Source organism: Hyperolius riggenbachi, chromosome 12, assembly GCF_040937935.1.
Source record: "Hyperolius riggenbachi isolate aHypRig1 chromosome 12, aHypRig1.pri, whole genome shotgun sequence".
In the NCBI taxonomy this organism is placed as follows: domain Eukaryota; kingdom Metazoa; phylum Chordata; class Amphibia; order Anura; family Hyperoliidae; genus Hyperolius; species Hyperolius riggenbachi.
This window is the reverse complement of record NC_090657.1, coordinates 121,428,715-121,456,360: the sequence shown is the minus strand read 5'-3', so window position 1 is coordinate 121,456,360 and position 27,646 is coordinate 121,428,715. Positions and strand designations below refer to the sequence as shown.

The window sequence follows — 27,646 nt, the reverse complement described above, 5'->3', positions numbered from 1 at the left end:
GTGGGCGGTGGAGTTTTGCGCACACACAAGAAAAAACAGCAGAACGATGTATAAGGCACTGGCAGCCCTCAAAAGGGCTATTTGGGATGCTTTCACAGCAAGTCAGTCAGCGAAGAAACAATAAAACAGGCCTAGCTAACCTTCCTTATCTCAGCAATGTGCTCTCTCCCTTCCTCTCACTAAAGCAGCCAGAGACAGAATCATACATGGCCGGCGCAACTGTGCTTTTATAGGGGGTGGGTGAGTCCGTGAGGTAAAGCAGGCTGATTGGCTGCCATGTACCTGCTGACTGTGATGTAAGGGGTCAAAGTTTAGCCCAATGATTATGCATAGGGGCGGGTCAAACACACCATTTGGTCTTCCCCCGCCGTGGACAGCTAATTTTCATTTTTTCGGAACTGTGCGCCAGCAAACCGTTCGGGCCATCTCTAGTCCTCAATGCAGCCAAATGCTTACTTGTACGACACTGGAAACAGGTCTCAGTCCCAGAAGTGGAGGAGCCAGGGCCGGATTACCGACCAGGCAACAAAAGCAGTCGCTTGGGGCCCCATTCAGAGTCAAAGGGGCCCCATTAGCACATAAACCAGCCCTTGCCATCCTGTCAGCGGTGGTTGGATGGTATAATGGTTAAAGGGACTCTGAGCAGTGCAGTAACTATGGAAAGATGCATATCATTTTAAAGCTCTCTTTCTCCTCTTTCCAATGATATCTAAACGGCTGCTCTATGCCTTTTAGTTTTCGATATTTTCGCGATTGAAATCGCGGCCACAGGACGACTTTTCTCCAAAGTCAGCGGTGGCTGGATGGTATAATGGTTAAAGGGACTCTGAGCAGTGCAGTAACTATGGAAAGATGCATATCATTTTAAAGCTCACTTTCTCCTCTTTCCAATGATATCTAAACGGCTGCTCTATGCCTTTTAGTTTTCGATATTTTCGCGATTGAAATCGCGGCCACAGGACGACTTTTCTCCAAAGTCAGCGGTGGCTGGATGGTATAATGGTTAAAGGGACTCTGAGCAGTGCAGTAACTATGGAAAGATTCATATCATTTTAAAGCTCTCTTTCTCCTCTTTCCAATGATATATAAACAGCTGCTCTATGCCTTTTAGTTTTCGATATTTTCGCGATTGAAATCGCGGCCACAGGATGACTTTTCTCCAAAGTCAGCGGTGGCTGGATGGTATAATGGTTAAAGGGACTCTGAGCAGTGCAGTAACTATGGAAAGATTCATATCATTTTAAAGCTCTCTTTCTCCTCTTTCCAATGATATACAAACAGCTGCTCTATGCCTTTTAGTTTTCGATATTTTCGCGATCGAAATTGCGGCCACAGGACGACTTTTCTCCAAAGTTGGCAGCTCGATTCAGCACAATGCAATGAAATATAAGGAACCCAGGGGGATATAATTACAAACATCATGCTGGTAGGTGTGAGGATGTAATGAATTAGTTGTGGGTATGCTTAAAGGCATATCCACAGGCACTGCTTGGAGTCCCTTTAAGGGCTCTGCCGCTGACACAGGAGACCAGGGTTCGAATCTCAGCTCTGCCTGTTCAGTAAGCCAGCACCTATTCAGTAGGAGACCGTAGGCAAGTCTCTCTAACACTGCTACTGCCTAGTGGCTGCAGCTCTGGCGCTTTGAGTCCACCAGGAGAAAAGCGCGATATAAATGTTATTTGTCTTGTCAAATGATGCCGTGCGCTGCTGATTGTCTTCAGAGCCAGGCTCTCCTCCTAGGTCCCCCTCCTGCTACTGTGCGCTCTGCCGCTGCCCACTCCACCCTCCCTTCCCACAGAGAACCACAGCTGCAGCAAGAATGATAGCAGCAGATGGCAAACGCTCACTCACCTATCCATGATCCAAGCAATAGAGATCCCGTCATCTGAAACCCATCTGTATCTTCTACAGTGCAGCCGCTCGCTCTGAACTTCCTGATTCTCAGATCAGACATGAAGTAGGAAGTAGTAATAGTAGTAGTAACAGAGCGGCAGCACTCTAGAGGAGACAGATGGGCTCCGGATGACGGGACCTCTATTGCTTGGATCGCAATAGGTGAATGTGATTCATCTGGTGCTGTCATTCTCCCCCACTGCGGCTGCCTTCTCTGCTGGACTATCGTATTCACTGGGATGGAGGCTGCATGGTGGCTGTCTAGTTTGGGAGGAAATTGGTTGTTCGGTGGTGGGAGTGGTTATGTAATTCTGTCTGGGGAACGGCTTCCGGTTTGGCGGTGTCCAGAGCTTTCTGCTATTGCCAGGCTGGAGATGCAGGGGGAAAGTGCTGCTGCTGTGATATCTGGCGCCCCCTTCACAGGGGTGCCCCAGCCCCTGAGTGCAAATGTCCCAGCCATTCATCTCTCACTCTGCATTTTGCCGCTGCTATTCCCTGCATTGTGCACCCACAGAGGAAAGCGTGCTGTTGCCCATAGCAACCAGTAGCTCGGCTGCCCGGTGTGTGCGACATATTGCTGTGCAGCTGCATCTTCTGATTCTATTACGACATGATGGGGGGGCCCAAATCAGTTACTTTGCTTAGGGCCCCATTTAGCCTTAATCCGGCTCTGGGAGGAGCTGGTTGGGGAACTAGATGACATTTACATAGCACATAGCTATTAATAGTATAGAGGCATATGCTAAAACCTGATCTTATTGGAATAAGGCTAGATTCACACTAGGGCCGTTAACGTATCCGTGGCTCCGTTTTTCAGGCCGGATCAAAACCGGAGCCACTGATACTAGTGTTAAAGATAGCAGCCCTCTTCACCCATAAAAAAAAAAAAACAAAAAAAAAAACTGATCCGTCTGCGTTCAGGGGGACCCATTTTCAAAACCTGAATGGACAGTCTGGATCTGCTGCATTTTCACGGACCCCGGATACACAGGGTACCCCTCTGTGTATCCGTGGTCCGTGAAAATGCAGCAGATCCAGACTATCCATTCAGGTTTTGAAAATGGGTCCCCCTGAACGCAGACGGATCAGTTTTTTTTTTTTTTTTTTTTTTATGGGTGAAGAGGGCTGCTATCTTTAACACTGGTATCAGTGGCTCCGGTTTTGATCCGGCCTGAAAAACGGAGCCACGGATACGTTAACGGCCCTAGTGTGAATCTAGCCTTATTCCAATAAGATCAGGTGAAAATGAATGGGAAAACTGATCCCCCTCTGCTCAGGCAGTTTTGGACACAGAAACGGATCAGTTTCTGTGTCACAGCCTGTGGGTGAGAGGGGGCTGCCATGCTAGAAGGGGAAGCAGCCAGGACGGGGGTGGCAGTGGGCAGCGGGGAACGGGGTCGCCCCCCCCCCCTTCCCTCACCTGGGTCCCCTGTCCCCGCTCTCCCGCCAGCTAGTTTCAATAATTTAAAATTAATCTAATGTAGCAAGCGGCGAGTGGGGGAACTTACTTCCTTGCGGCCCACCTCTGCTGCATCACTTCCTGTAATGCCGTCCAATGAACAACAGAGGATGGCATTACAGGAAGGGACGCAGCAGCGGTGGGACGCAAGGAATTAAGTTCCCCACTCGCCGCCTGCTACATTAGATTCATTTAAAATGATTTAAATGAGTGAAACTAGCTGGAGGGAGAGCGGGGATGGGGGACCCAGGTGGGGGGGGGGGGGGCGACTCCCCTGCCTGCTGCCACCCCTGTCCTGGCTGCTGCCCCTGGCACCCCCCCCCCCCGGGACATTTCCACGGACTGGAAACGTCCCCCTCTGTTTTTTTAGGGGAAAAAAACAAAAAAACAAAACAGATCCGTTTAAAACGGATCCATTTCTGCACAGACAAGTGTGGACATCGCCTTACTTCAGATGTTCAGATGAGCTTCATATTGTCCTTGAGGACAGATGAGCAAGAAAAATACGAGTACAGATGAGGAGTTTTGAGGCGACAGAGTTGCTAATATTTTATTGCAGTATACTTCTGTATAATTTCATTAGCATTATGATATAGTTGAAAATGCCACTTCCTGGAGATGGGCGGGTGGGTTAAGTGGGGTTATATGTTGTAAAATCTTGCAAATGTCTGATGATATTAGTTTGATCGACAGGGGCGTTTCTAGGGTCCTTGGAGATTGGGGGCACCTGTGGGCACTAGGTGGGGGGTGTGGCCATGAGGTAAGTGGGCATGGCCATGGGTGGGGCCAAATGTACATGAACTTAGCAGCGGTGTAAGCTACAGATAAGGGGCCTGCCCATCGAAATATTGGATGGAGCCCCCTGTCCTTTATTTAGATAATTTACAATCAGTATAGGCATAGATCAAAGATGTATACGCACATACAATTTTGATTGGACAATCACTGACCAATTTTACCACCCCCGTGCAGTAAGTGGGCCAACAGACAATGAATTTGATGAATAGAGCTAAAATTGGCTAATCAAAATTGTATGTGTGTACCAGGCTTTACAGTTAATACTGCACATACTGAAAGTAGCAGGGATCAGCATACAATACAGCTGGTTTACAATCAGTTAAGGCACAGAGTAACACCTCATACTGTACACACTGGAGGTAGATCAGCACACAGTGCTGGCACTAGAGAACAGTGTATACTGTACATACTGTAGGCAGCAGAATTCAGCGCACTGCAGCTAGCGCCCTGAAAAGTATGAGGGTCACACTGTGCGGCGCGCTTGGTGTGCCGCACCCAAAAATGGGTGGGCCATGGACCAGAATGTGGGTGTGGTAACAAGTGGAGACAAATTTACATGAACCTAGCAATGGTGGGACATTCGATTAGGACAGTGGTGCAGTGGTGGCGAACCTTTTGGAGGCCGAGTGCCCAAACTGCAACCCAAAAGTCACTTATCTATCGCAAAGTGGCAACAGCAATTTAAACGAAATACTGTACAAACGTTTTAACTCATACATGAACATTATGGAAAATCCAAGTTGAAAATAAACTGTGAAGATAAACAATTTCATCCATCCTACTCCTGAAAAATGTATTACATTTTTTAGAACCTCCCAGTTTTATTTTCTGTTTTAAAAAACTAAAAAACCAGGATTACGACCTGGTAATTCTATTTTTGACAACCCTCCAGGACAGTGACATTGAGATTTGGGCTCCGCCCCCCAGAAACAGGAAACACCCAGCGTGAGCTCTATAAATCTGTTCCCAGGTATCCACACCTCAGTTGTGCACAAGACCTGAACCTAGTCATACTGGATACCCTAATACTTCTTACCCACATCAAAATACATGATGCTTAACGGGTGGGAACTAAGGACTGTCCTGGAGGGTTGTCAAAAATAGAATTACCAGGTCGTAATCCTGGTTTTTTCGTCCAACCCTCCAGGACAGTGACATTGAGATGATAAACAAGGAATCACCCACCTTAGGGCGGGACCACAGCCTGTAGAACTTTCCTCCCGAAGGACTGTTCTCCTGCTGTCATCAGATCTAGACGGTAATGTCTGACGAACGTGTTGACACTCCTCCATGTTGCTGCCCGGCAGATCTCCGATGCCGATGCCCCAGCTCTATAGGCCCAGGAGGTTGCCATAGCTCTAGTAGAGTGTGCTGTGATCTCTTTAGGTGACTCCAACTGCCTCAATTTGTAAGCTTCCTCAATACAAACCTTGAGCCATCTTGCTATCGAAGCTTTGGTCATTTTTTCTCCCACTTTATTTCCAGTGAAATTAACAAATAACCTGTCTGTTTTCCTGAGTTGCTTCACTCTTTTGAAGTATATTAGTAAGCACCTCCTTACATCCAGCTTGTGCCACTGCTTCTCTTTTGGATGAACTGCTTTATTTCAGAAGGTAGGCAATATTATCTCTTGCCCCCTATTAGACACTGATGATACTTTTGGTAAAAAATCAGTTACCGTCTTCAATATCACTCGGTCTTCAAATATAGAACAGAATTGTTCATCACTGCTTAGTGCCTCTAATTCGCTTACTCTTTTTGCAGAGGTAATCGCTACTAAGAATATGGTTTTAATTGTAAGATTCCTTAACGAAATTTCTTCTAGAGGTTCGAATGACTCTTCCATAAGTACATTGAGAACTAAAGATAGGTCCCACCTAGGACATGATTTCTTAACTATTGGCCTTGATCTTTCTACCGATTTCATAAATCTGATCACCAGGGGATCTAAGGCTAATTTCTTATCAACGAAAACAGAAATTGCTGCTACTTGTACCTAAATTGTACTTAAGGCCAAACCCCTCTCAATTCCATCTTGCAGGAACTCAAGAATTGTCGGTAATTTATTGTCTTTAACTTTATTCCTCTTTTTCCAGTCTAAAAAAAGTCTTCCAATACTTAGAATAGATCAATCTGGTTACTTTCTTTCTGCTATTCAGAACCGTCTTGATCACTCTGTCTGACAGGCCCTTGGACTTCAGAACATCCCTTTCAGAAACCACGCTTTTAGATGCAGATTTGGAACATGTACCCATCTGTGTTCCTCTTGATCTAAAAGTAATTCCTCCTGAGGGAGGAGTAAAGGATCTTTTTTCAGCATTTTTAGTAACAACGGGTACCATGATCGTTTTGGCCAATCTGGTGCTATTAATATCAGAGTCATTCTGGACAGTTTCAACTTCTGTAATACAAGAGGAATCAAGGGGATTGGTGGAAAGGCATATGCTTTGCTGAAGATCCAATCTTGGGCCAACGCATCTATTGCACATGCTCCCTTCGGATCTAGAGAGAAAAACCTTCTGCACTGAGAGTTCGTCTGATTGGCAAAAAGGTCTATTTCGGGCCACCCCCATCTGGCCGTTATCATTCTGAATACTTCCGGGTTGAGCCTCAGCTCGGAATTTGACAGTCTTTGTCTGCTTAGAAGGTCGGCCATTCGATTTAATGTCCCTTTCAGATGGACTGCTGTTAACGATAGCAGATTCAGCTCTGCCCAATCTAAGATCTTCAGTGACACTTCTAGGAGTTTTCTGGACCTTGTCCCTCCTTGTTTGTTCAGATAGGCTACTACTGTTATGTTGTCTGAACGAACCTGAAGATGATGCCCCTTTAGACACTCTGATGCTTGTAATAGGGCCATATGAACTGCCTTCATTTCTCTGAAGTTGGATGACTCTCCCCTTACTGGGTCTGTCCATGACCCTTGCAGGTATAGTCCGTCCACATGGGCTCCCCAACCCATCAAACTTGCGTCTGTTGTTATAATCTTTGTTGGAGGAGACCGCCATAGTCTTCCTAACTGAAGATTTTTTATATCCATCCACCAAGGCAGTGATTCCTTTACCCAGGTTGGTATTGATAACACGCTTTCTAAATCGCCCTGATTTCTGTTCCAGTTTTCCAGTAGCCAGTTCTGGAGAACTCTTACGTGAGCCATTGCCCAATCTACTGCTGGTGCTGTTGAGGTTAGAAGACCCACTATACTCATGCACTGCCGTACTGAGATGGCGTCTGCCTCTAGAAGGCTGACTATTGTCGACTGCACTTTTGTCACCTTGTCCTCTGGCAAGAACAGTCTTTGAAGGGGTGAATTTATTATGAACCCCAAAAATTTGATCACCTGGGATGGATCCAGATGTGACTTTTGGTAATTTACTAACCAACCCAGGGTTTCTAACTGACCTAACACCCTCTTCAGATCTCTTTGAAGCAGTACCGCATTGTCTGCTAGAACTAATAGGTCGTCCAGATAAGGGATTATTATAATGTTCTGGAGATGAAGATTTCCTACCACCTCTGCCATTACTTTCGTAAACACTCTTGGTGCTGAAGATATTCCGAAAGGAAGGCACGAGAATTGATAATGCAGCACTCCACCGTCTCCTTGTACACTGAATCTTAGGTACTTTTGAGACTCCCTTCTGATTGGGATGTGCCAATAAGCGTCTGTCAGATCTATGTTCACCATAAACACGTCTGCATTCAGTAAGTTCCTCATCGTATACACAGTTTCCATTCTGAACTTTTCGTATACAATAAAGGGGTTTAGTGGTTTTAAGTTCAGAATCATTCTGAATTTTCCGGTTGGCTTTTTGATCAGAAAAATTCGAGAATAGAACCCTCGGTTTCTTTCCTGAGGTGGTACCTCTTTTATGACATTTCTGTCCATCATGTCTCTTAGTAATTCCTGTAATGCCATCCTGGCTTCTCTGTCTTTCGGCATTAAAGTCTTTACAAATCTCACCGGGGGCTTTTTTATGAATCTCATCTTGTACCCGTCTTTTATTAGGTCTAAAATGAATTGATTCGAGGTTATCTTTCTCCACTCTGGATAAAAGCGAGATAACCTGCCCCCTACTTTCAGCCTGGCGTCACTGGTGCTTGCTTTGGGGCTCCGCTGGCTTATGCAGCGGAGTCCTCCTAGGCCCTTCCTTATTAATTGGCCAAGTCCTTTTTTGGACCCCTTTATCTCTCGCCTGGTTATTGCGGCGAAAAAAGGGCCTATTCGGCTTAAATTTCTTTTTCTTCGGAAATGATAATTTCCTGCTTGCCGTCTTCTCCAAGACTTCTTGGAGCTGAGGGCCAAATAACAGATCCCCCGTAAAGGGTAGATGACATGCCTTAGACTTGGACGATTGGCTACCGTCCCATGTCTTGAGCCACAGATTTCTGCGGGCATTATTAACTAGTGCTGTTGTCTTTGCTGTAACTCTTAGTGACTCTGTTGAAGCATCAGTAACATAATTATTAGATTTCTTAACAACACTCAGAGCTTCTAAAATGTCCTTTTTAGGAGCATCAGTTTTGACTAATTCTTCCACCCTCTCTATCCATAATACAGTGGTCCTAGAGACACAGGTGGTGGCTGCAGCAGGCTTAAAGTTAGTTACTGCTGCTGTATAAGCTTTTTTAAGTGACAAATCAATTTTCTTGTCTGCTGGGTCTTTAAGGAAACCCAAATCCTCAAAAGCAAGTTCATTCTCCCTATTCATTAGACTGAACGCTGCGTCTAACTTGGGACAACCTTCCCATAGTTTTGCATCTTCTTCTGAAAAGGGGAATCGCTTTCTAAAGCCTCTGGAAATAAAAAGTTTTTTCTCTGGGTATTTCCATTGCGTATTAATTAGGTTTTTTGTTGAGGGATGTACAGGAAAATTTAAATGTGGTGTGGGATCCATACCAGAATATAATTTATCATGTATGGACACAGGAGCGGGAGTGGTCTGATTAATATTCAAGGTAGTGTGAATAGCCCGCACTAATTCATCAGTCTCTTCCACCGGAAATCTGAATCTTGAAAACATAAGTTTCTCATCCGTATCACTTTGATCTGACATATCATCCTGTGATAAATCCCTGTTAACCTGTCCTCCAGGAAGAACATCCTGTATTTCCTCTTCTTCTTCATCTGAAGAAATTAAACGTCTTGTAGTTTTTACAAGAGCTTTTCTTGGCTTAGGATTCTCCTTGGGAATAACTGCCACAGGAGGTACCACAGGAGCTGACCCTGTAGGCAGATTTTCCCTGAATGCTCTAAATGTCTCTACCATTTCATGCCTCATGGTAGTCATAAACTCTTTGCAGGAGGCAGTATTCTCTTCATTAATTAACTTTGTAATACATCCGTGGCAAGATGCTTTTGTCCAGCTAGTTGGCAAAACAACCTTACAGACAAGGCAACTCCTGGACCTGTTAGAGCTATCGGATAAGTCCGAAGTCTCCTGAAAAACATATGAAGAGAATAATACCATGAGATTAATTACTATAATTCATTAAAGCCTGTAATTAATCACATAAATCCTCTCCTGAACAGATGTGATGTTTATTCATATATACTCTGTGTATATAGTGAGCTGTTTACCAAACAAAGGAATATCATTATCTGTAAAATAAGCTTAAGTACAGCAATCAGACAGATAATTTAGGATGCATATCAACTCAAGTGTAGCTCATCTAGACAGAATGTAGATGCATACAGCTGCTAAAATGTATTGCAGGAGAGAGAGAGAGAGAAAAAGAAAAAAAAAATTTTTTTTTTTTTTTTTTTTTTAAACTTAATATATTTGGTGATACTGCACCAATAAATCCCTCCTGCAAACTTAGAAGGAAAACATCCAACATTATATGCAGCTGACCCAGTAACCAGCTCACTCCCCACAATGAATGCACCATGTAGTTAACATTCATTCAGGTAGCTATGCAACAATTACTTATGCAAAACACATTGAGCTGCACAAAAAACCAATCAGTCACATGTGAACAAATGCTTTTCTGAACTATCAGGACTTTTACAATACTTAAACTGGTAACAAACATCTTGCTCCATTTAAGTAATCAAATCACCAAGTAGTCTAACATGCTTTTTCTGATCTATTAATTAAACTTAAGATCAGTGCAGTTATCCATGTTTAACTGGTTTTAAACAACAATGTGCCACCACAAAAAGACAGCTTCAGCAAATATCCTTGATCTAGCCACTGTCATTCATATGCTGACTAAATACATCTGAGCAGCATAATCAAACCTCAGACCAGTGCGGCGACCAGTCAGACCGTGATCAAACGCGGCTCCCCACAAGATCTCCGCCGGCTTACCTGATCCTGAAGTTTTCGTGCGTCCATCCTTGGCAAAGGCCAAACGCTAAGTGCCACAAGGAACGCACACAACGCTGTTTTGCAGCCGCGCAAAATGCGGAAGTGAAGTCACTCGTCGGCGGAAGTACCGCTAGACTGGGGGCAAAGCCATCCTTCCTCCGTGCAGAGCCGATATTCCCCCACCGCTGCGTCCAGGACCTCCGTCAGGGCTGCTCCGCGTTGTCCTCCCTCTAGCACGCACAGCCGCTCAGGTGGCTGCTAGAGGGGAAAAACCTGTTTTAAGCAGGTAAGGAGCTTTCTGCTGCAACAATATTCCAACCCTCCAGGGTAGTGAAGCAGGCTCCCTCAGGGAACTATTACCAGCCTCAGCACTCCCAGGCTGCTGACCAGCTAGCTCCCTTTACAGAGCTCATGTTCCCAGGGAAGGAAACACACAACTGAGGTGTGGATACCTGGGAACAGATTTATAGAGCTCACGCTGGGTGTTTCCTGTTTCTGGGGGGCGGAGCCCAAATCTCAATGTCACTGTCCTGGAGGGTTGGACGAAAAAAGTAGGTTTAATGCTATTGTCTGATATGATGAGGATTCAGCTTTTCCCATGGTCTCGCAGTTAGCAATCATGTGACCCCCAACAAGACAAATTCAGCAATCATGAGGCCCCCCATCAAGACAAATTCTGCAATTGCGAGGCCCCTATCAAGACAAATGCAGCAATCATGAGGCCACCCAACAAGACAAATTCAGCAATCATGAGGCCCCCAACATGACAAATTCAGCAATCATGAGGCCCCCGACATGACAAATTCAGCAATCGTGAGGCCCCCAACAAGACAAATTCAGCAATCATGAGGCCCCCAACAATTCATGAGGCTCCCAACAAGACAAATTCAGCAGTCATAAGGCACATAAATAGACAGCATTTCACATAAATAGGCAGAATATGGCAGACACCTCTCACCTGGCTTCTGAATTCTCCTCTACTGGCTGCTGTGCCTGGCAATACTGTTTTTTGCTGGATGGGGATTATGTGTGGGCTGAAATGCCTGGCAGTGATGCTGTGGCCGATGCTGTGGCTGGGCTGGCTGGCGGTGATGCTGTGACCTGGCTGACGGTAATGCTGGGCTGTTGAAGTAAATGCTGGCCTGACTGGTGGTGATGCTGTGGCCTTTTTGACAGTGATCCTGGGCTGGTTGGCTGGTGGTGATGCTGGGCTGGCCTGGATAGTTTAGGTAGTGACAGGTGCCCCCTAGTTAAGGTAGCGCCAGGAGTCCTCCAGTTTAGGTAGCGACAGAAGCCCCCCAGTTTAGGTAGTGACAGGCGCCCTCCAGGTTAGGTAGTGAGTGACAGGGACCCCCAGGTTAGCTAGTGAGTGACAGGCGCCCCCCAGGTTAGGTAGTGAGTGACAGGGACAACCAGTTAGGTAGTGAGTGACAGGGACCCCCAGTTAGGTAGTGAGTGACAGGGACCACCAGGTTAGGTAGTGAGTGACAGGGACCACCAGGTTATATAGTGAGTGACAGGCGCCCCCCAGGTTAGATAGTGAGTGACAGGGACCCCCAGGTTAGGTAGTGACATGGACCCCCAATTAGGTAGTGAGTGACAGGGACCCCCAGGTTAGGTAGTGAGTGACAAGGACCACCAGGTTAGTGAGTGACAGGGGCCCCTAGTTAGGTAATGAGTGACAGGGACCACCAGGTTAGATAGTGAGTGACAATTACCACCAGGTTAGGTAGTGAGTGAATGGGACCACCAGGTTAGATAGTGAGTGACAGGGACCACCTTTTAGGTAGTGAGTGACAGGTGGCCCCAGGTTAGGAAGTGACAGGGACCCCCAGTTAGTGACAGGAGCCCCCCTGGCCGCCGCTTCCTCCCCTCACCTCTCGCAGCCAGCAGCGTCAGACCTCGATCAGCGGGCGACCCGACCAGATAGAGCGGGCGCCGGGTGCACCACGCTGTATATGCGGAAGTGATGTCACTTTTGCATATAAGCGTTGTCCGCTAGGTCCTAGCGCCCGCGCTATCTAGTCGCCCGCTGATCGAGGTCTGACGCTCTGGCAGCGGGGACAGCCGGGGGGGGGGGGCAGCGGCGGCAAGGAGGGGGAAACGGTCACCCCTGGGGAACAGATCGGGGGCACCCCAGGACAGATTGGGGGCACGGGCCCCCCAAAATTGGGCTAGCGATGCCCCTGTTGATCGATACAGTATTTGGCAAATCGGTCATGTTCTATTCTTTTAGATACAATGTTGCACTTTGTTGAGTATAATATATAGATTCTCATACTGCATATGATGTACCTGCATATTTGTCCCAATTTTCCTCCTGTATAATGACTGTATGATCTAAGCTGTTCTCGCTTGTTTTTTTCTTTTATAAAATAGAGTATTAAAAAAAAAGCTTAATTAATCAGCTGGCCAGATAAATTATAATCAAAGCTTGTCCCTTATAACCGAATATCCAGACCTTACGTGGTCTGCATCAGTCAGCATGCCAGTCTCCCTGCCCCAAGAGGAGGTTTCCTCTATTGCGGATGGTTCCAGGAGAGAGCTGTGTCCAGCCTGCATCTATCTTTTAAATAGACGCTTCTGCGATCCACGTGGGGCCTCAGGTCTGTCCCCCGGCCGGAGGAAGTTCCAGGAGCAGTTCAATAGAACACTTCCATCGGATCCCCACGCAGAATACAGATCACCGCTTTGGCGCTGTATCTACAGCAACGCAAGCAGTGAAGAGACATGCCCCCAGCTTTGTGTCTGCATATGTCAGCATCTTCCACCAGCGCTGCTCACCCAGACCGCTTCTGGTCGTCTGCGGATCCCATATCTCAGGTCCCTGCAGACAGGCGGCAGCAACTGCCCTTACCCTTGAGCCTCCCACCACCCTGAATTGCATCCCGTCTGTCCAAGGAACAGGAAAGCATGGAAGAAAGGTAGGAGGATGTGGCTTTTTAATTGTATCTTGTGCTTCCTGTCCCTTTGGCAGGCGTGCCAATCTCATAGTTTACCTGTTGTGGAGGCAAGCGGAGATAAAACATTAGTAGCACAGATATGAGTCTCATATTGTTTCCAGTACAGGAAGAGTTAAGAAACTTCAGTTATCAATACAAAAGAGCTTCTTTGAGCTCTCCGACTAATTTAGTCAGAGAGTAATGCTATTTTCTGAAGCACTTATCTCAACCTGTCTCTCACAGAACAGAAGGAAAACTTAGAGAAATGCACCCTGTATGTATTCAGAGAGTTTAGGCTGTCTAATTCTCACTCGTGTCTAATCCAGTGTTGCCAACTCATCCCTTTAAATACGGACGCTTATGAATTATACATGTCTTGTGGCTAGTTAGATGCAGTTTAGGCATGGATTATGTGTGAGAAGCCCCAGAACCTGTATAACTTAGATGTGTCAGTATTTAAAGGGATGAGTTGGCAACCCTGGTCTAATCTCAAATTGTAATTTGATCCTCCCCTGTGTCACATGACTGCCTATGGCAGATAAGCCCATTTGAAAGCACAGGCTATAAATAATATGTCTGCTCCATGAATCAGGAAGTAGAAACTGTGCAGATTTACTTTAGGATTTATATAAGTTTGTAACAAACACATTTTTTTTGTTTAAAGGTTATTATAATGTTGGGTATCTTTTAGTGCAGGGAGGAGGTCTGAGTTTAGGTCCACTGTAAGGTTTTTCTGCCAGGAAGTTGGGTCATTAGCTCTGCTCTGTTTAATCATTTAAAATACGAGTGTAATTTATAAACTGCACATATTAGAGAATGATAAAATGTTATAGACAAACCGCTATATAACAGAGTATAAAAATATGATAGTCTTTTCTTTGCTACTACTGTTCCATTAATTATCCGCACTACACATACATTATATCATACATAGTTACATAGTTATTTGGGTTGAAAAAAGACATAAGTTCAACCAGAAAACAAAGTACAACACCAGCCTTGCTCCTTCACATATCCCTGTTGACCCAGAGGAAGGCGAAAAACCATTACAAGGCATGGTCCAATTAGCCCCAAAAAGGAAAAAATTCCTTCCCAACTCCTGATGGCCATCAGATAAAATCCCTGGATCAACATCACTGGGCATTACCTAGTAATTACATACATGTTTTTTTTTTTTTTTTTTTGCTTCAGTGTTACTTTAATGAGAATAAAAGTTTCTCTTTCCAAGCTTTCACTAATATGGTTTGTAACCAGCCCAGTTTCTAGGGGCGTGCAGCTGCCCTGAGCGCTGTGGGGGGCTGTGATAAAGGGGGAGCTGCAGCTGTGGGGATGGCGGTCCTACTTCTCCCTTCCTTCCTCTCTCTGGGGCCGCCCTCCGTTATGGGTGGCATCTAGCTATCTAACCTATATTGCGGGCACCAACCAATCTAACCTATACTGGGGGCACCTACCTATATAACCTATACTGGAGGCCCCTACCTATCTAACCTATACTGGGGGCAACTATACTGGCTACCTATATTGGAGGCACCCATCTAGCTAACCTATACTGGGGGCACTTGCCTATCAAACCTACAATGGGGCCACCTGCCTATCTAACCTACAGTGCTGCCCATAACTATACATACCTGTAACGATTGGTGTCAGCAAAACAGATTTTCTGATTATTGGTGATCTGCAGTATCACCAATAATACAGATGCTATACCTGATTATGTGGTGATCTGCGGAATCACCAATAATGCTAGTATAGCCAGACACAGGACAACCAATGTGAGATAGTGTTTGGTGCAACAGTAATGAGGAAGAGGAGATCTCCCGAGGAGCGGGCGACTCAGACAGTACTGCAGCCAATGATCACCTGGGGAGCAGGTGATTCAGACTGTACTGCAGCCAGTGGACACCTGAAGAGCAGGGACCACTGACTGTGCTGCAAGGAAGATCACCTGAGGAGCAGGTGATTAAGACTATACTGCAGCCAGTGGACACCTGAGGAGCAGGGACCACTGACTGTGCTGCAAAGGATGATCACCTGAGGAGCAGGTGATTAAGACTATACTGCAGCTAGCGGACACCTGAGGAGCAGGTGTTACAGACAGTGCTGCAAAGACTGATCACCTGAGGAGCAGGTGATTAAGACTATACTGCAGCTAGCGGACACCTGAGGAGCAGGTGTTACACAGTGCTGCAGCTGAGCTTCATCTGAGGAGTAGGTGAAGGCTACTACACTACACAAGGCTACTACACATCCCTCACCAGTGGCTAGGCCCACTGGTGAGGACAGGAAGGTCAGACAAGCAGAGTAGGCAACGTACGGACAGATAAAGTACAAAGACAGAAGGCAGATTCAGTGTCACGTTCAGGCAGAGTTGGCAACAGGAATCAGATGGGCAGAGGTACAGAATCAACAAGCAGGAGAATAGTCAAAGGAAGCAGAAGGTCATAACAGATAATACAATGCAATTAGTACTTTAAGTACTTTAAGCTATCAACAGAATCTGGCTAACCAGCTCCAGCTGGTTCTAGCACACCTTGGGATCTGACTAGGGTCTGAGCGCTAACACGTTAGCATTCGCTAGGGTCTGAGCGCTAACACGTTAGCATTCGCAACAGCAGACACGGGGCAACTGGCAGACTAGTACTATATATACAGAGATGCCCCGCAGCGCCGCCCCCATCACTCAGCCAATCCAAAGTACTGTTGGAGTCAGCTGACTTGGCAGATCAGCTGACTCCCCTTCTATTTCCTGTCGCCTGGCGCGCGCGCATAGCCCTCAATCTATGTGACATAGAAGAACCAGGCAAAGCAGCAGCATGTAACTGCGCGGCAGAAGCCGCCAGCTGATACGCGGAGCCGCCATGCCGCTTGCCTCTGCGGCGGTATCTCCGCTATCTATTACAATACCCCTGGCAAACTTTGATTTAAATTTACTTTTATTCAACCAGCAAGTAATTTTTTGACGGGAAATTACACAGGTATCTCCCAAAAGATAAGACGACGATGTACAAAAGGCATTATTGTGGAAAAAAGTTTTTATTTACATTTGAGCAAAAAGTGTCCAGTCCAAAATTATTCATACACTCACAAACTGTCTTAGTCTGTGGGAAAATCTAAAGTTCTATACTGTACCATTCAAAATAGTACAAGCTGTTCTAAAGCATTCTAATTACCCTGATTAATTGGGAACAGCTGTTCAACTCAACAGGTGAAAAACAGCAGCTCTCTGCAGTTGGTTTGTGGACAGTCATGGCTAAGACAAAGAAGCTCAGTGAGGACTTGCGGCTGTGCATTGTGGCTGCTCACAAGTCAGGAAAGTGCTACAAGGCTATTATTAAATGTTTTCAAGTTCCAGTGGCTACAGTGCAAAGTATTATTAAAGGGAAGGTTCAGGGGCTTCCTCCAGCCCGTGGCAGGCAGGAGGTGCCCTCGGCGCCGCTCCACAGGCTGCCGGTGGTCTCCAGTGGCCGACCCGACCTGGCCAGGCTAGTTCTGAGCCTGCGCAGTAAAGCCCGGAGGACGTCAGATGACGTCAGCGCGCCGCCGTGAGGTGCATTTTGGAACGCGGAAGGAGCTCGACCTGGCCGCCGGCCTGGCCAGGTCGGGTCGGCCACCGGAGACCACCAGCAGCCTGCGGAGCGGCGCCGAGGGCACCTCCTGCCTGCCACGGGCTGGAGGAAGCCCCAAGTAAGTGGATGCGGATTTTTTTTAAACAGTCCCTGAACCTTCCCTTTAAAAGATGTTCCGCACTGTGGAAAATCTCAGAGGATGTGGTCGGAAGCCACAATTGACACCTGTGCTGGCCTGGAGGATAGTGAGAGAGGTGAAAAAGAATCCAAAGATCACTACCAAGGCCATCCTGGTGAATCTGGGCTCTGCTGGTGGCAATATCTCAAGGCAGACAATCCAATGGACACTGCACACTGCTGGGTTCCACGGACAGCCTCGGACTGACCCACCGAACTGCCGATGATTCCATCGGTGGGCCCCGCCTCCTGGGGGCCCCAGAGCCGGCACAGCGCAGGAAGGGGGGAAATTGGGCACACAGAGCGGCGGGGAGGGGGGAAGCTTCCCCCCCTCCCTCATCTAGGGGCCCCCCCTTCCACGCTCCCCCTTCCGCACTCTCCCTCCCTCCAAAATTTCAGCCAGCGGCAGCAAACGGGGAATAGCTTTACCGGCATGAAGACATCAGTCATCAGAGGAGATCCATCACTCTGCGTACCGCTGGCTGGTCTCCGTCTCTCCTACAATGCACTGACCAATCACGCTCTCACAGGAAGTTACAGCAAGAGCGTGATTGGTCAGTGCAATTTGATTGCATTTTGTGGGGATATCTGCCGCCAATTTGATTGCATTTTGTGGGGATATCTGCCGCTAATTTGATTGCATTTTGTGGGGATATCTGCCGCCAATTTGATTGCATTTTGTGTCGATATCTGCCGCCAATTTGATTACATTCTGTGGGGATATCTGCTGCAAATTTGATTGCATTTTGTGGGGATATCTGCCGCCAATCTATTTGCATTTTGTGGGGATATCTGCCGCCAATTTGATTGCATTTTGTGGGGATATCTGCCGCCAACCTGTTTGCATTTTGTGGGGATATCTGCCGCCAATCTGATTGTATTTTGTGGGGATATCTGCCGCCAATTTGATTGCATTTTGTGGGGATATCTGCCGCCAATTTGATTGCATTTTGTGGGGATATCTGCCGCCAATTTGATTGCGTTTTGTGGGGATATCTGCCGCCAATCTATTTGCATTTTGCGGGGATATCTGCTGCCAATTTGATTGCATTTTGTCGGAAAATCTGCTGCCATTTGACTACTTGATGAATTATTATGAGGCATGTAATTACTTGATGATTTTATCTAAAATGTATCTGGTCGGACATAATCTCTGTGAATAAAACCGCTATTTATTTCGTGTGGTTTTTTTTTTAAAGTCTGCCCATGACCCATCATGACCACGCCCATGTTCCAGTGCGTGGCGACACTCATTAATTTTTGCTGCGGCGCGCTGCGCATGTGGACATATCCCTATTGGACACTGTCCTCAGAAGTGTTTATAATCTATTCCCTACCATAAAATCATGCAAAATTTCTAGAGTACATGTATATGTGAGCCCAAAATGGGATGGGGGGGGGGGGGTAGTGGGGGGGCCCAGGCTGAAACTTCCTCGGTGGGCCCTTAGTGTCCCAGTCCGACCCGGTCCACGGATGCAATCCAAGGAGGACACCACTTCTGCAGATAAGGAACACAAAAAGTTTGCTTGGGTTTTGCAAATGTTCATCTGGAAACAGAAGAAGAATTCTGGTATTCTGTGTTATGGTCAGATCAGATGAAACAAAAATTGAATTGTTTGGTCAGAATGATGTTTCCTTCATTTGGCGTAAAAAAGGAGAAACCTTCAACCCAAAGAACACCATTCCCACTGTCAAACATGGTGGTGGGAACCTAATGCTTTGGGGGTGTTTTTCAGCCTATGGACCAGGGAATCTAATCACAGTAAACGGCACCATAAAAAAGTGCAATACATGAGGATTCTCAATGAAAACATCAGGCAGTCTGCAGAGAAACTTGGCCTTGGGCACCATTGGACATTTTAGCATGACAGTGACCCAAAACACACAGCAAAAGTGGTGAAGAAATGGTTAGCAGACAACAACATTTAAGGTTTTGGAGTCCTGACTTGAATCCAAATGAGAATCTGTGGAGGAAGCTAAAGATCAGGGTGATGGTGTAACGATTGGGTGTTGCAACTCAGACGTCTGATTATTAGGTGATCTGCAGTATCACCAATAATACAGACACTATACCTGATTATGTGGTGATCTGCAGAATCACCAATAATGCAAGTATAGCTCGCAACAATACTGTGTGAATGGTGCTTGGTCCAACAGTAAGAAATGGTTAGATAGACCTTACCAGAGGGGCTGGAAGGTCTGTCAGGAACTGTAACTGAATAGTTTGACTGGACCTTACCAGAGGAGCTGGTAAGGTACTATCAGTACAGGTAACGGTATAGTTTAGCAAGACCTCACCAGAGGAGCTGGTGGGTATACACAAGGAGCACCTCACCAGTGGCGAGGGCCCACTGCTGAGTATAAAGGTCAGACAGGCAAGGTTCAGCAACAGAGAGGCAAACACAGTACAGAAACTTGAGACAGAAGAGTAGTGAGTAATCAGGCAGAGGTTCAGCAACTAAGTCAGATAGGCAGAAGTACAGAATCGATTAGCAAATGCAAGGTCAGAGTATAGCCAGAATCATACACAGGTAATGAGCAATAATAATATACAATAGTCCTAGTCTTGTGTGAAATCCATGGTTTCCTCCCAGATCAAAGCACACCGGATACTAGACTAAGGTCTGAGCGCTAACACAAAGTATTCACGACAGCAGACAGTTTGCGAATGAAGAACGAAGGCTTAAGAAGCGAGGCAAGCTCTCAGCCGTGCCCACCACGTAATCAGCCAATCCGTGCGGCGAGAGTCACCTCTGACGTCAGCCGACCGGCAGGTCAGCTGACGCGCTTTCTACCAGCATAAAGGTCCTGTCTCCACCCGCACGAGACATCGATCCTATGAGCAGATGACAATACCGTTCCCGGCGTGCTAGACTCCGACGGAACGGATGAGGCCTGGAAACAGGGAACAAAGGCGGCTGCGGGTATACCCTGCATGTCCGCAGCAGCCATGTTAGCAAATGTTACAGATGGCAAAAAGACCCTCACGCCTGAAAGATTAGGCGCTCACTGCTAAAGATGAGTGGGCAAAAATACCTGTGGAGACATGCAAAAAGTTGGTCTGCAATTATAGGAAGCTTTTGTTTGCTGTAATAGTCAATAAAGGAGTTTTTATTGATTATTGAAAAGGGTATGAATAATTATGGACTGGACACTTAATGCTCAAATGTAAATAAAAACTGAGAATTTTTTTTTCCCACAATAATGCCTCTTGTACATAATCTTATTACCTTTTGAAAGACACCTATGTAATTTCCCTTCAAAAAATGACTTGCTAGTTGAATAAAAGTAACTAAGTAAAAAGTTGCCAGGGGTATGAATAATTATGGGTAGCACTGTATACTGGGGGCAACTATACTGGCTGCCTATACTGGAGGCACCTACCTGCCTAACCTATACTGGGAGTAATTATACTGGCTACCTATACTGGGTGCAACTAGACCTGGCTAACCTATACTGCAGGCACCTATACTTGGCCCTGGTTGCAATTTAGCCTAGAAACTGCCCTGTTTGTAACAATGTGCAAATCCTATGAAACTGTTTTTTCTAAAGAGAGATTGAAATAGTAGGCTACATAAAACAATGTGTATGTCATAATTATTATGATACTTCATGTTAACTACTACCCGATGACCCGTTAAAACATCCTCAAGAAAAAAAGGAGAAGGTCTGCACTAGTCCAATAAAACCATTTAATGCTGGACGTATCCAGAAGTCCACAGAATCACAGCTGACATGTTTCGGACATCTAGTCCTTAGTGGTAGCTAGATGTCGGAAACATGTCAGCTGTGATGCTGTGGACTTCTGGATATGTCCAGCACTAAATAGTTTTATTGGACAAGTGCAGACCTTCTCCTCTTTTTCTTGATGTCAAGTGGGTTTGCTGACCCGGTCGAGCACTGTCCTGAGACTGCATTAAGTATTGCGGTATCCACACCTTTTCCTCTGTCATTAAACATCCTGTTGGAGCCTCTTAACGGCTCCAGGACGTTTTAATGGGTCGCTCGCTACCACCGCCACTGTGCATGTGTGCACCCCCGTGGTCCGTGATTGATTGGGGAAGGGGAATGAGCATTCCCCTACCCAATCACAATGCCTGAAATGAATTCATAAACCAGGAAGCCGTATAAAGATAATAAAAATGTAAAAAAAAAGTTCTTGGAAAACAGGAGAGTGTTTGCAGCGCTGTCTAATGGCCAAAAAGTAAATTTAAACACAGACTTACATACATTTATAATTAAAAATGAATACAAGTAATTCCTTCCACTTCCAAACTCCTTTCCTCCCCAAAACACACAAAATAAAAAATACATAATCACCCAGGCATTAAGACACATACACACAAAAAGCATCGGAAAGAGACTTTTCTAGGTCAATCTCGGAAGAACGGAAGCTCATTTTCCTCCAATATAACATTAATTATAACGTCACTTAAGATCCCACACAGGACTCACCTCACCTCCTGATAAATACTCAGTAAATACTTACGGATCCTCTCGAGCCTCTCTGTCCAACAATTGCACCCATCTCTTGCCACTTCAGCGCCACTCTTCTCTGTTCGGGACACAGTGACGGCTTGGTGACATCATCAAGCCATCACTGTGTCCCGATCAGAGAAGAGTGGCGCTGCAGCGGCAAGAGATGGGTGCGATCGTGGGATAGAGAGGCTCGAGAGGATCCGTAAATATTTACAGAACAGGCCAGAGATCGCTACACAGTGGGAAGAAGGGGGGGGGGGGGTGGAAACCGGGGGAGACAGGCCAGGGATCACTAAACATAAGGAAGGGCTATCACTAAAAACTGCGGGGAGAAGGAGGATAAATTCCCAGGCAGGGAGAAGGAATGCCGCAGCTCTAGCTTATGTGCTCCGCCGGCTCCCAATCATATAAGGGCTTCCCCGGGATGGCTGAATGCCAGTTGGCACATGTGGGTAGCGTAGATCACTGCCCACAGTGTGCTGGCAGGCATCCAACAGTCTTAGGGAATCCCTTGTAAGTAAAAAAAAAAAGTGGAGCCGGCAGAGCAGATTAGCTAGAAACCGGCCTGGCTGCAAGGATGAGTGTAGCTCGTCCTTACCGCTTTCAGCATTTTTTTTGCTGGACATGTCACACTCGTCCTTACCGCTAGGGAGGTTAACGACAGCTCAGGCCATGTGATAACTTCTCAAAGACTTAACTCTTGCTTTCCTCTCTGTGAATTAACTGTGTATAGGGAGCCAGTGGTCTTTAACCACATAAGGACCACAGGTTTACACCCCCTCTAGTGACCAGGCTATTTTTTACCATTCAGGCCACTGCAGCTTTAAAAGCTCACTGCAGGGCCATACAACTCCACACACAAATGGATCTTCCTTCCTTTTCTTCCAAACAGAGCTTTCTTAGTTACATAGTTTTTTGGGTTGAAAAAAGACATACGTCCTTCGAGTTCAAACAGAAAGCAAAGTACAACACCAGCCTGCTCCCTCACATATCCCTGTTGATCCAGAGGAAGGCGAAAAAAACATTACAAGGCATGGTCCAATTAGCCCCAAAAGGGAGAAAATTCCTTCCCGACTCCAGATGGCAATCAGATAAAATCCCTGAATCAACACCACTGGGCATTACCTAGTAATTGTAGCCATGGATGTCCTTCAACTCAAGGAAAGCATCTAAGCCCCCTTTAAATGTAGATATAGAATTTGCCATAACTACTTCCTGTGGCAATGCATTCCACATCTTAATCCCTCTTACTGTAAAGAAGCCTTTCCTAAATAAATGTCTAAACTGTTTTTCCTCCATGCGCAGATCATGTACTCTTGTCCTTTGTGAAAGCCTAGGTCCAAAACGCTCATCCGCCAAGCTTTTATATTGCCCTCTGATGTATACATGTAAATTAGATCCCCTCTAAAGGCATCTTTTCTCTAGACTAAATAAACCCAGTTTATCTAACCTTTCTTGGTAAGTGAGACCTTCCATCACTCGTATCAATTTTGTTGCCCATCTCTGCACCTGCTCTAAAATCTAAAACTGCAATATCTTTCCTGTAATGTGGTGCCCAGAACTGAATTCCATATTCCAAATGTGGCCTTAGAGAGTTAAACAGGAGCAATATTATGCTATCATCTTTAGTTTTTATTTCCCTTTTAACCACCCGGGCGTTCTATTTCCCCAGGATTTCCGTGCAAAAAGTGGTTCAAATAATTTCCAATAATTTTCAATAATTTTTTTTTTTTGCATTGAATTCATTACAGGTTATTGTATTGAATTCAATAAAAAAAGGTGTTTGCTGCAAGATGTTGATGATGCTGTGTAACCCTGGTGTCATCAACACCGATCGACGGGGGACATGTGATCGCCGAGGGAGAAGCAAAATCCACCAAGGGACATGGAAGAAGACACTGCGGAAGCTATCAGAGGTACGCGACGAGGGATCAGCACACCAATAGTGTGTATAAGACCCAGATGTATAGCCAGATGTATTAGCCAGGTATAGTTAGCCAGATGTGCAGCCAGGTATAGTTAGCCAGATGTATTAGCCAGGTATAGTTAGCCAGATGTATTAGCCAGATATAGTTAGCCAGATGTATTAGCCAGGTATAGGTAGCCAGATGTATAGCCTGGTATAGTTAGCCAGATGTATTAGCCAGGTATAGGTAGCCAGATGTATTAGCCAGATGTGCAGCCAGGTATAGTTAGCCAGATGTATTAGCCAGGTATAGGTAGCCAGATGTTTTGCTAGGTATATAGTGAGCCAGATGTTTTGCTAGGTATATAGTGAAGCAGGTGTAGCCAGATGTATAGGGGAGCCAGGTGTAGCCAGATGTATAGGGGAGCCAGATGTTTGCCAGGTATATAGGAGACAGATGTGCAGCCAGGTCTAGGCAGTCAGATGTATAGGGAGCCAGGTTTGTGGGTGTCTCTGCTTCCGATCCCCGTACTCCCCTTCTATGCGGGCTGGTGGTGGTCGGTCGGGGACTCCCCATTCTGTGCGGGGGGGGGGGGGGGGGGGGTGTCCACTTCTATGGGGGCTGTGGGTGGCCTCTCCCTCTTCCCCCCTCCCTCCCGATCAGAAGCCCTGATCCGCTCACCTGCTGGCTGTCTCCTGTGGCGGAAGCAGCGCACTTCCTCCTCCATCGCGAAGTCTCGTGTTCACTGTAATTACAGTTACGAGGCTTGGTGACGTCACCGAGCCTCATAAAAGTAACGACAGAGACCAGGACTTCGCCGATGGAGAAGGGTGTCCATCGCGGCCAGCGCAGGAGAAAGCCCTCAGCTGAGTAGATCAGGGCTTCTGACCGGGGGGGAGGGGGAGGCATGGGGGATCGGGAGGGAGAGGCGACCCACAGAGCCCATAGAAGGGGACACCGCCTAGCACAGAAGGAGGAGTCACCGAGAGCGGCCACCATCAGCCCGCATAGAAGGGGAATCCCCCCCCCCCCCACACACACACAAAGAAGGGACACCCGGCAACCCGCCCGTAGAGAAAGGAGTATCCCGCACGCAGCCAGCACATTCTCTGCCCTGCTGGCTGCACAGGGATTCCCCAGGGTGACTGGATGCTTGTTCTGCACGCTGGGGGTAGCACAGACCGCTACCCCCAGCAAGCAGACAGGCATCCAGCCATTCCGGGGAATCCCTCTGATCAGTAAAAAGTGCAGCGGGCGGTGCAGAGAAACAGGAAATCTCCCTGGTGGCATGGACAAGCTCAGCTCGTCATTACCGCTTTTTGCATGTTTTTCCTGGACGAACTCAGCTCGTCCATACCGCCAGGGGGGGTTAATGCATCCCAAAATGTTATTAGCTTTACCTGCAGCCGCTTGGCATTGAGTACAATTATTTAACTTGTTGTCAATGAGTACTCCTAAGTCCTTCTCCAAGTTTGATGACCCCATCTGTATCTCATTTATTTTGTATGGTGCTAGACCATTGGTATGATCAAAATGTATGACTTTACATTTTTCAATATTGAATTTCATCTGCCATTTATGTGCCCATATAGCCATCCTATCCAGATCCTGTTGCAATATGTCACTATCTTCCTGTGAATTGATGATTCTGCACAATTTTGTACCATGTGTGTGAGAAAGCGCGGAGGAGCAGCCGCCATGAGCCAGCGGCGGGCGGCTCCTTCCGCACTCAGCAATTACTCGCACGGAGAGGCAGCCGCCTCCTCGCATCATGAGGCGGCTGCCTCCGTGCATCAGCCTGCAGAACGCGGCGAAACCGCCGCGTTGGATGCGGCGGGTAGCCGGCAGGTCCCCGCTGCGGAGACACCGCAGAGCGGGGCTGCCGTGGCTGGGACTCGTAGTTCCCCAGGGTTCAGAGTGACGCGCGCGCGCACTCAGACAGGACTTAGTACACTCAAGAGGGAGTCAGCTGACCAGGCAGGTCAGCTGACTCTAGCTCCACTCCCCATTGGTTCAGCAATCAGGGAGGTGCTGGGGGACACCTTTTAGTATATATACTGCTGGCTGTTCATTCATTCCTCGTCTGGCGTTGCGTTCACATACGTGGGAGCACCCAGATCCGTTAGTCAGATCCGTTAGTGTGCCGGGACCAGCTGGAGCTGTAATCCTACACTAAGCTAGATTCTGTTGATAGCTTAAAGTACTAGTTTGATTGTGATTATCTGTTATGACCTTTGCCTGCCTCGACTTTCCTCCTGAGCTCTGACCTTGTACCTCGTTATATCTGATACTCCGTTGCTGAACCCAGCCTGTACCTTGACTCCGCCTCTGCCTCTTGATTTTGTACCCCGATATTTCTGATACCTGTTGCCGAACCCTGCCTGTACCTTGACTCCGCCTCTGCCTCTTGTACCCCGATATTTCTGATACCTGTTGCCGAACCCTGTCTGTACCTAGACTCCGCCTCTGCCTACTGAATCTGTACCTTATCTGTCCGTGTGTTTACGACCTGGCTGGTCCGACCTCGAGAACCGACCTCACGATTGGAGGCGGTTCCTCGTCCTGTTAGTGACACTTGCGCCTGAGTGTCACTTTCGGACTTTCCTTCCCACTGTCAGTCTGACTCCTCCCGTCTTGGAGAGCTCAGACCTGTGGAAGGAATCTGTGCAGTTCTCCTTGCTGCACTGAGGCTTGTCCTCTATATTACTGTTGCACCAATCACACACTCTACTCAGGTGACCAGAGGTTAGTTAGTATATTGGATTATCGGTGATACTGCAGATCACATATAATCTGGTATACGTCTGTATTTCCCGTGATACTGCAGATCACCGGTAATCAGACCTCTCTGTGCTTCACCGAGCGTTACAGAACGCCAGACCACAAAACAGATGGAATCACGCGCTGATCCTCTGACTGTGCTTGCCACTTCGGTGAATAACATTCATCAAGCACTGGGCCAGCACAAAGCCTTAATCGATGCCTTATCAGGCTCTGTGAAAACCCTTCAGACGTCAGTTGATTCAGTACGTTCCCCTCCTAGTGATGACATACACATGCCTGTGCCTGATAAGTTTTCCGGCCACAAGTCTGACTTCCGGAATTTCAGGAGTAGAGTGTTGTCGTATTTTGAATTAAGACCCCGATCCTCGGGGACTGAGACCCAACGGGTCATCTTTATTAAAACCTTGTTGACTGGGGACTCCCAGTCCTGGGCATATAACCTGCCTCCTACCGATACCGCTCTGACCTCGGTAGAAGAGTTCTTTAAGGCCATGGCCATAATCTACGACGACCCTGACCTTGCTGCGACCTCAGAGCGGAAGCTCAAACTTTTGCGGCAAGGCAGAGGTTCGGTCGAGGATTATGCGGCGGAGTTCCGTAGGTGGTCAGTCACCTCTAGATTTGATAACTTCGCCCTAATGGATTATTCTCTGTCTGGGTTGACGGAGGAGGTCTCTGATTTAATGTTGACGGTACCAGAGCCCAAGACAGTTGATGAGGCCATATCATCGGCCATTCGTGTAGATCGCAGGCTACGCCATCAGAGGCAGGCTAGGGGAAGTCACCGTGTCAGGGTGACTTCGTACGCGGCACCGGTTGCTGCATCCTCTGTAACAGCCCCTCCGCCTGTCTCATCCTTTCCGGCCTTGCCTCCACCAGAGCCGATGCAAATTGGTCGATCAAAACTGACCCAGGTGGAGCGAAGGCGGAGGATGATGGAACAACTGTGCCTATACTGTGCAGAGGCAGGGCATAGGGTGCAAAACTGCCCCAACAGGGCGGGAAACGGGTCTGCCTAGGAGTAGTGGGGGGTGACACCCTAGGCACACAAACCTCACCCCTTAAAGAGAAAAAATTACTTCTCCCTTGTACGGTCACATGGGATGATAAATCTGTTGCCACTGAAGCCTTCATTAATTCCGGCTCAGCGGCTAACTTTATGAACTTTGAGTTTGCTCAGGAGTTGGGTCTACCACTCACTCCCGTGAGACCCCCCATTCAGGTCACGGCAGTCGACGATTCCCCTTTGCAGCGGAATTGTCCCCTGTCACAGACTCCGGTTGTGAGACTCACCATAGGGGTTTTGCACGGGGAGCAGTTACAGTTT

At 47.0% G+C, this 27,646-nt stretch overlaps 2 protein-coding genes across 2 annotated transcripts in view; both read right to left on the bottom strand.

Annotated features, from left to right (window-relative positions):
* Positions 1 to 27,646, bottom strand: part of NAT9 (N-acetyltransferase 9) — a 404,101-nt gene that overhangs the window by 192,804 nt on the left and 183,651 nt on the right. The window lies entirely within an intron of this gene.
* LOC137541361 (uncharacterized) lies at positions 8,143 to 10,735 on the bottom strand. The gene is made up of 2 exons (XM_068262630.1): positions 10,465 to 10,735; positions 8,143 to 9,591 (listed from the first exon to the last, which is right to left on the bottom strand). The coding sequence occupies exons 1-2, from the start codon at positions 10,489 to 10,491 to the stop codon at positions 8,242 to 8,244; spliced, it is 1,377 nt and encodes a 458-aa protein (XP_068118731.1). The 5' UTR covers positions 10,492 to 10,735; the 3' UTR covers positions 8,143 to 8,241.

What these genes read in the sequence shown, in the direction of transcription:
- LOC137541361 (XM_068262630.1), bottom strand. Translation starts at nt 10,491, where the DNA reads ATGGACGCACGAAAACTTCAGGATCAG. An exon ending in CACGAAAACTTCAGGATCAG is followed by an intron (nt 9,592 to 10,464) that starts GTAAGCCGGCGG and finishes TATGTTTTTCAG; the next exon opens with GAGACTTCGGACTTATCCGA.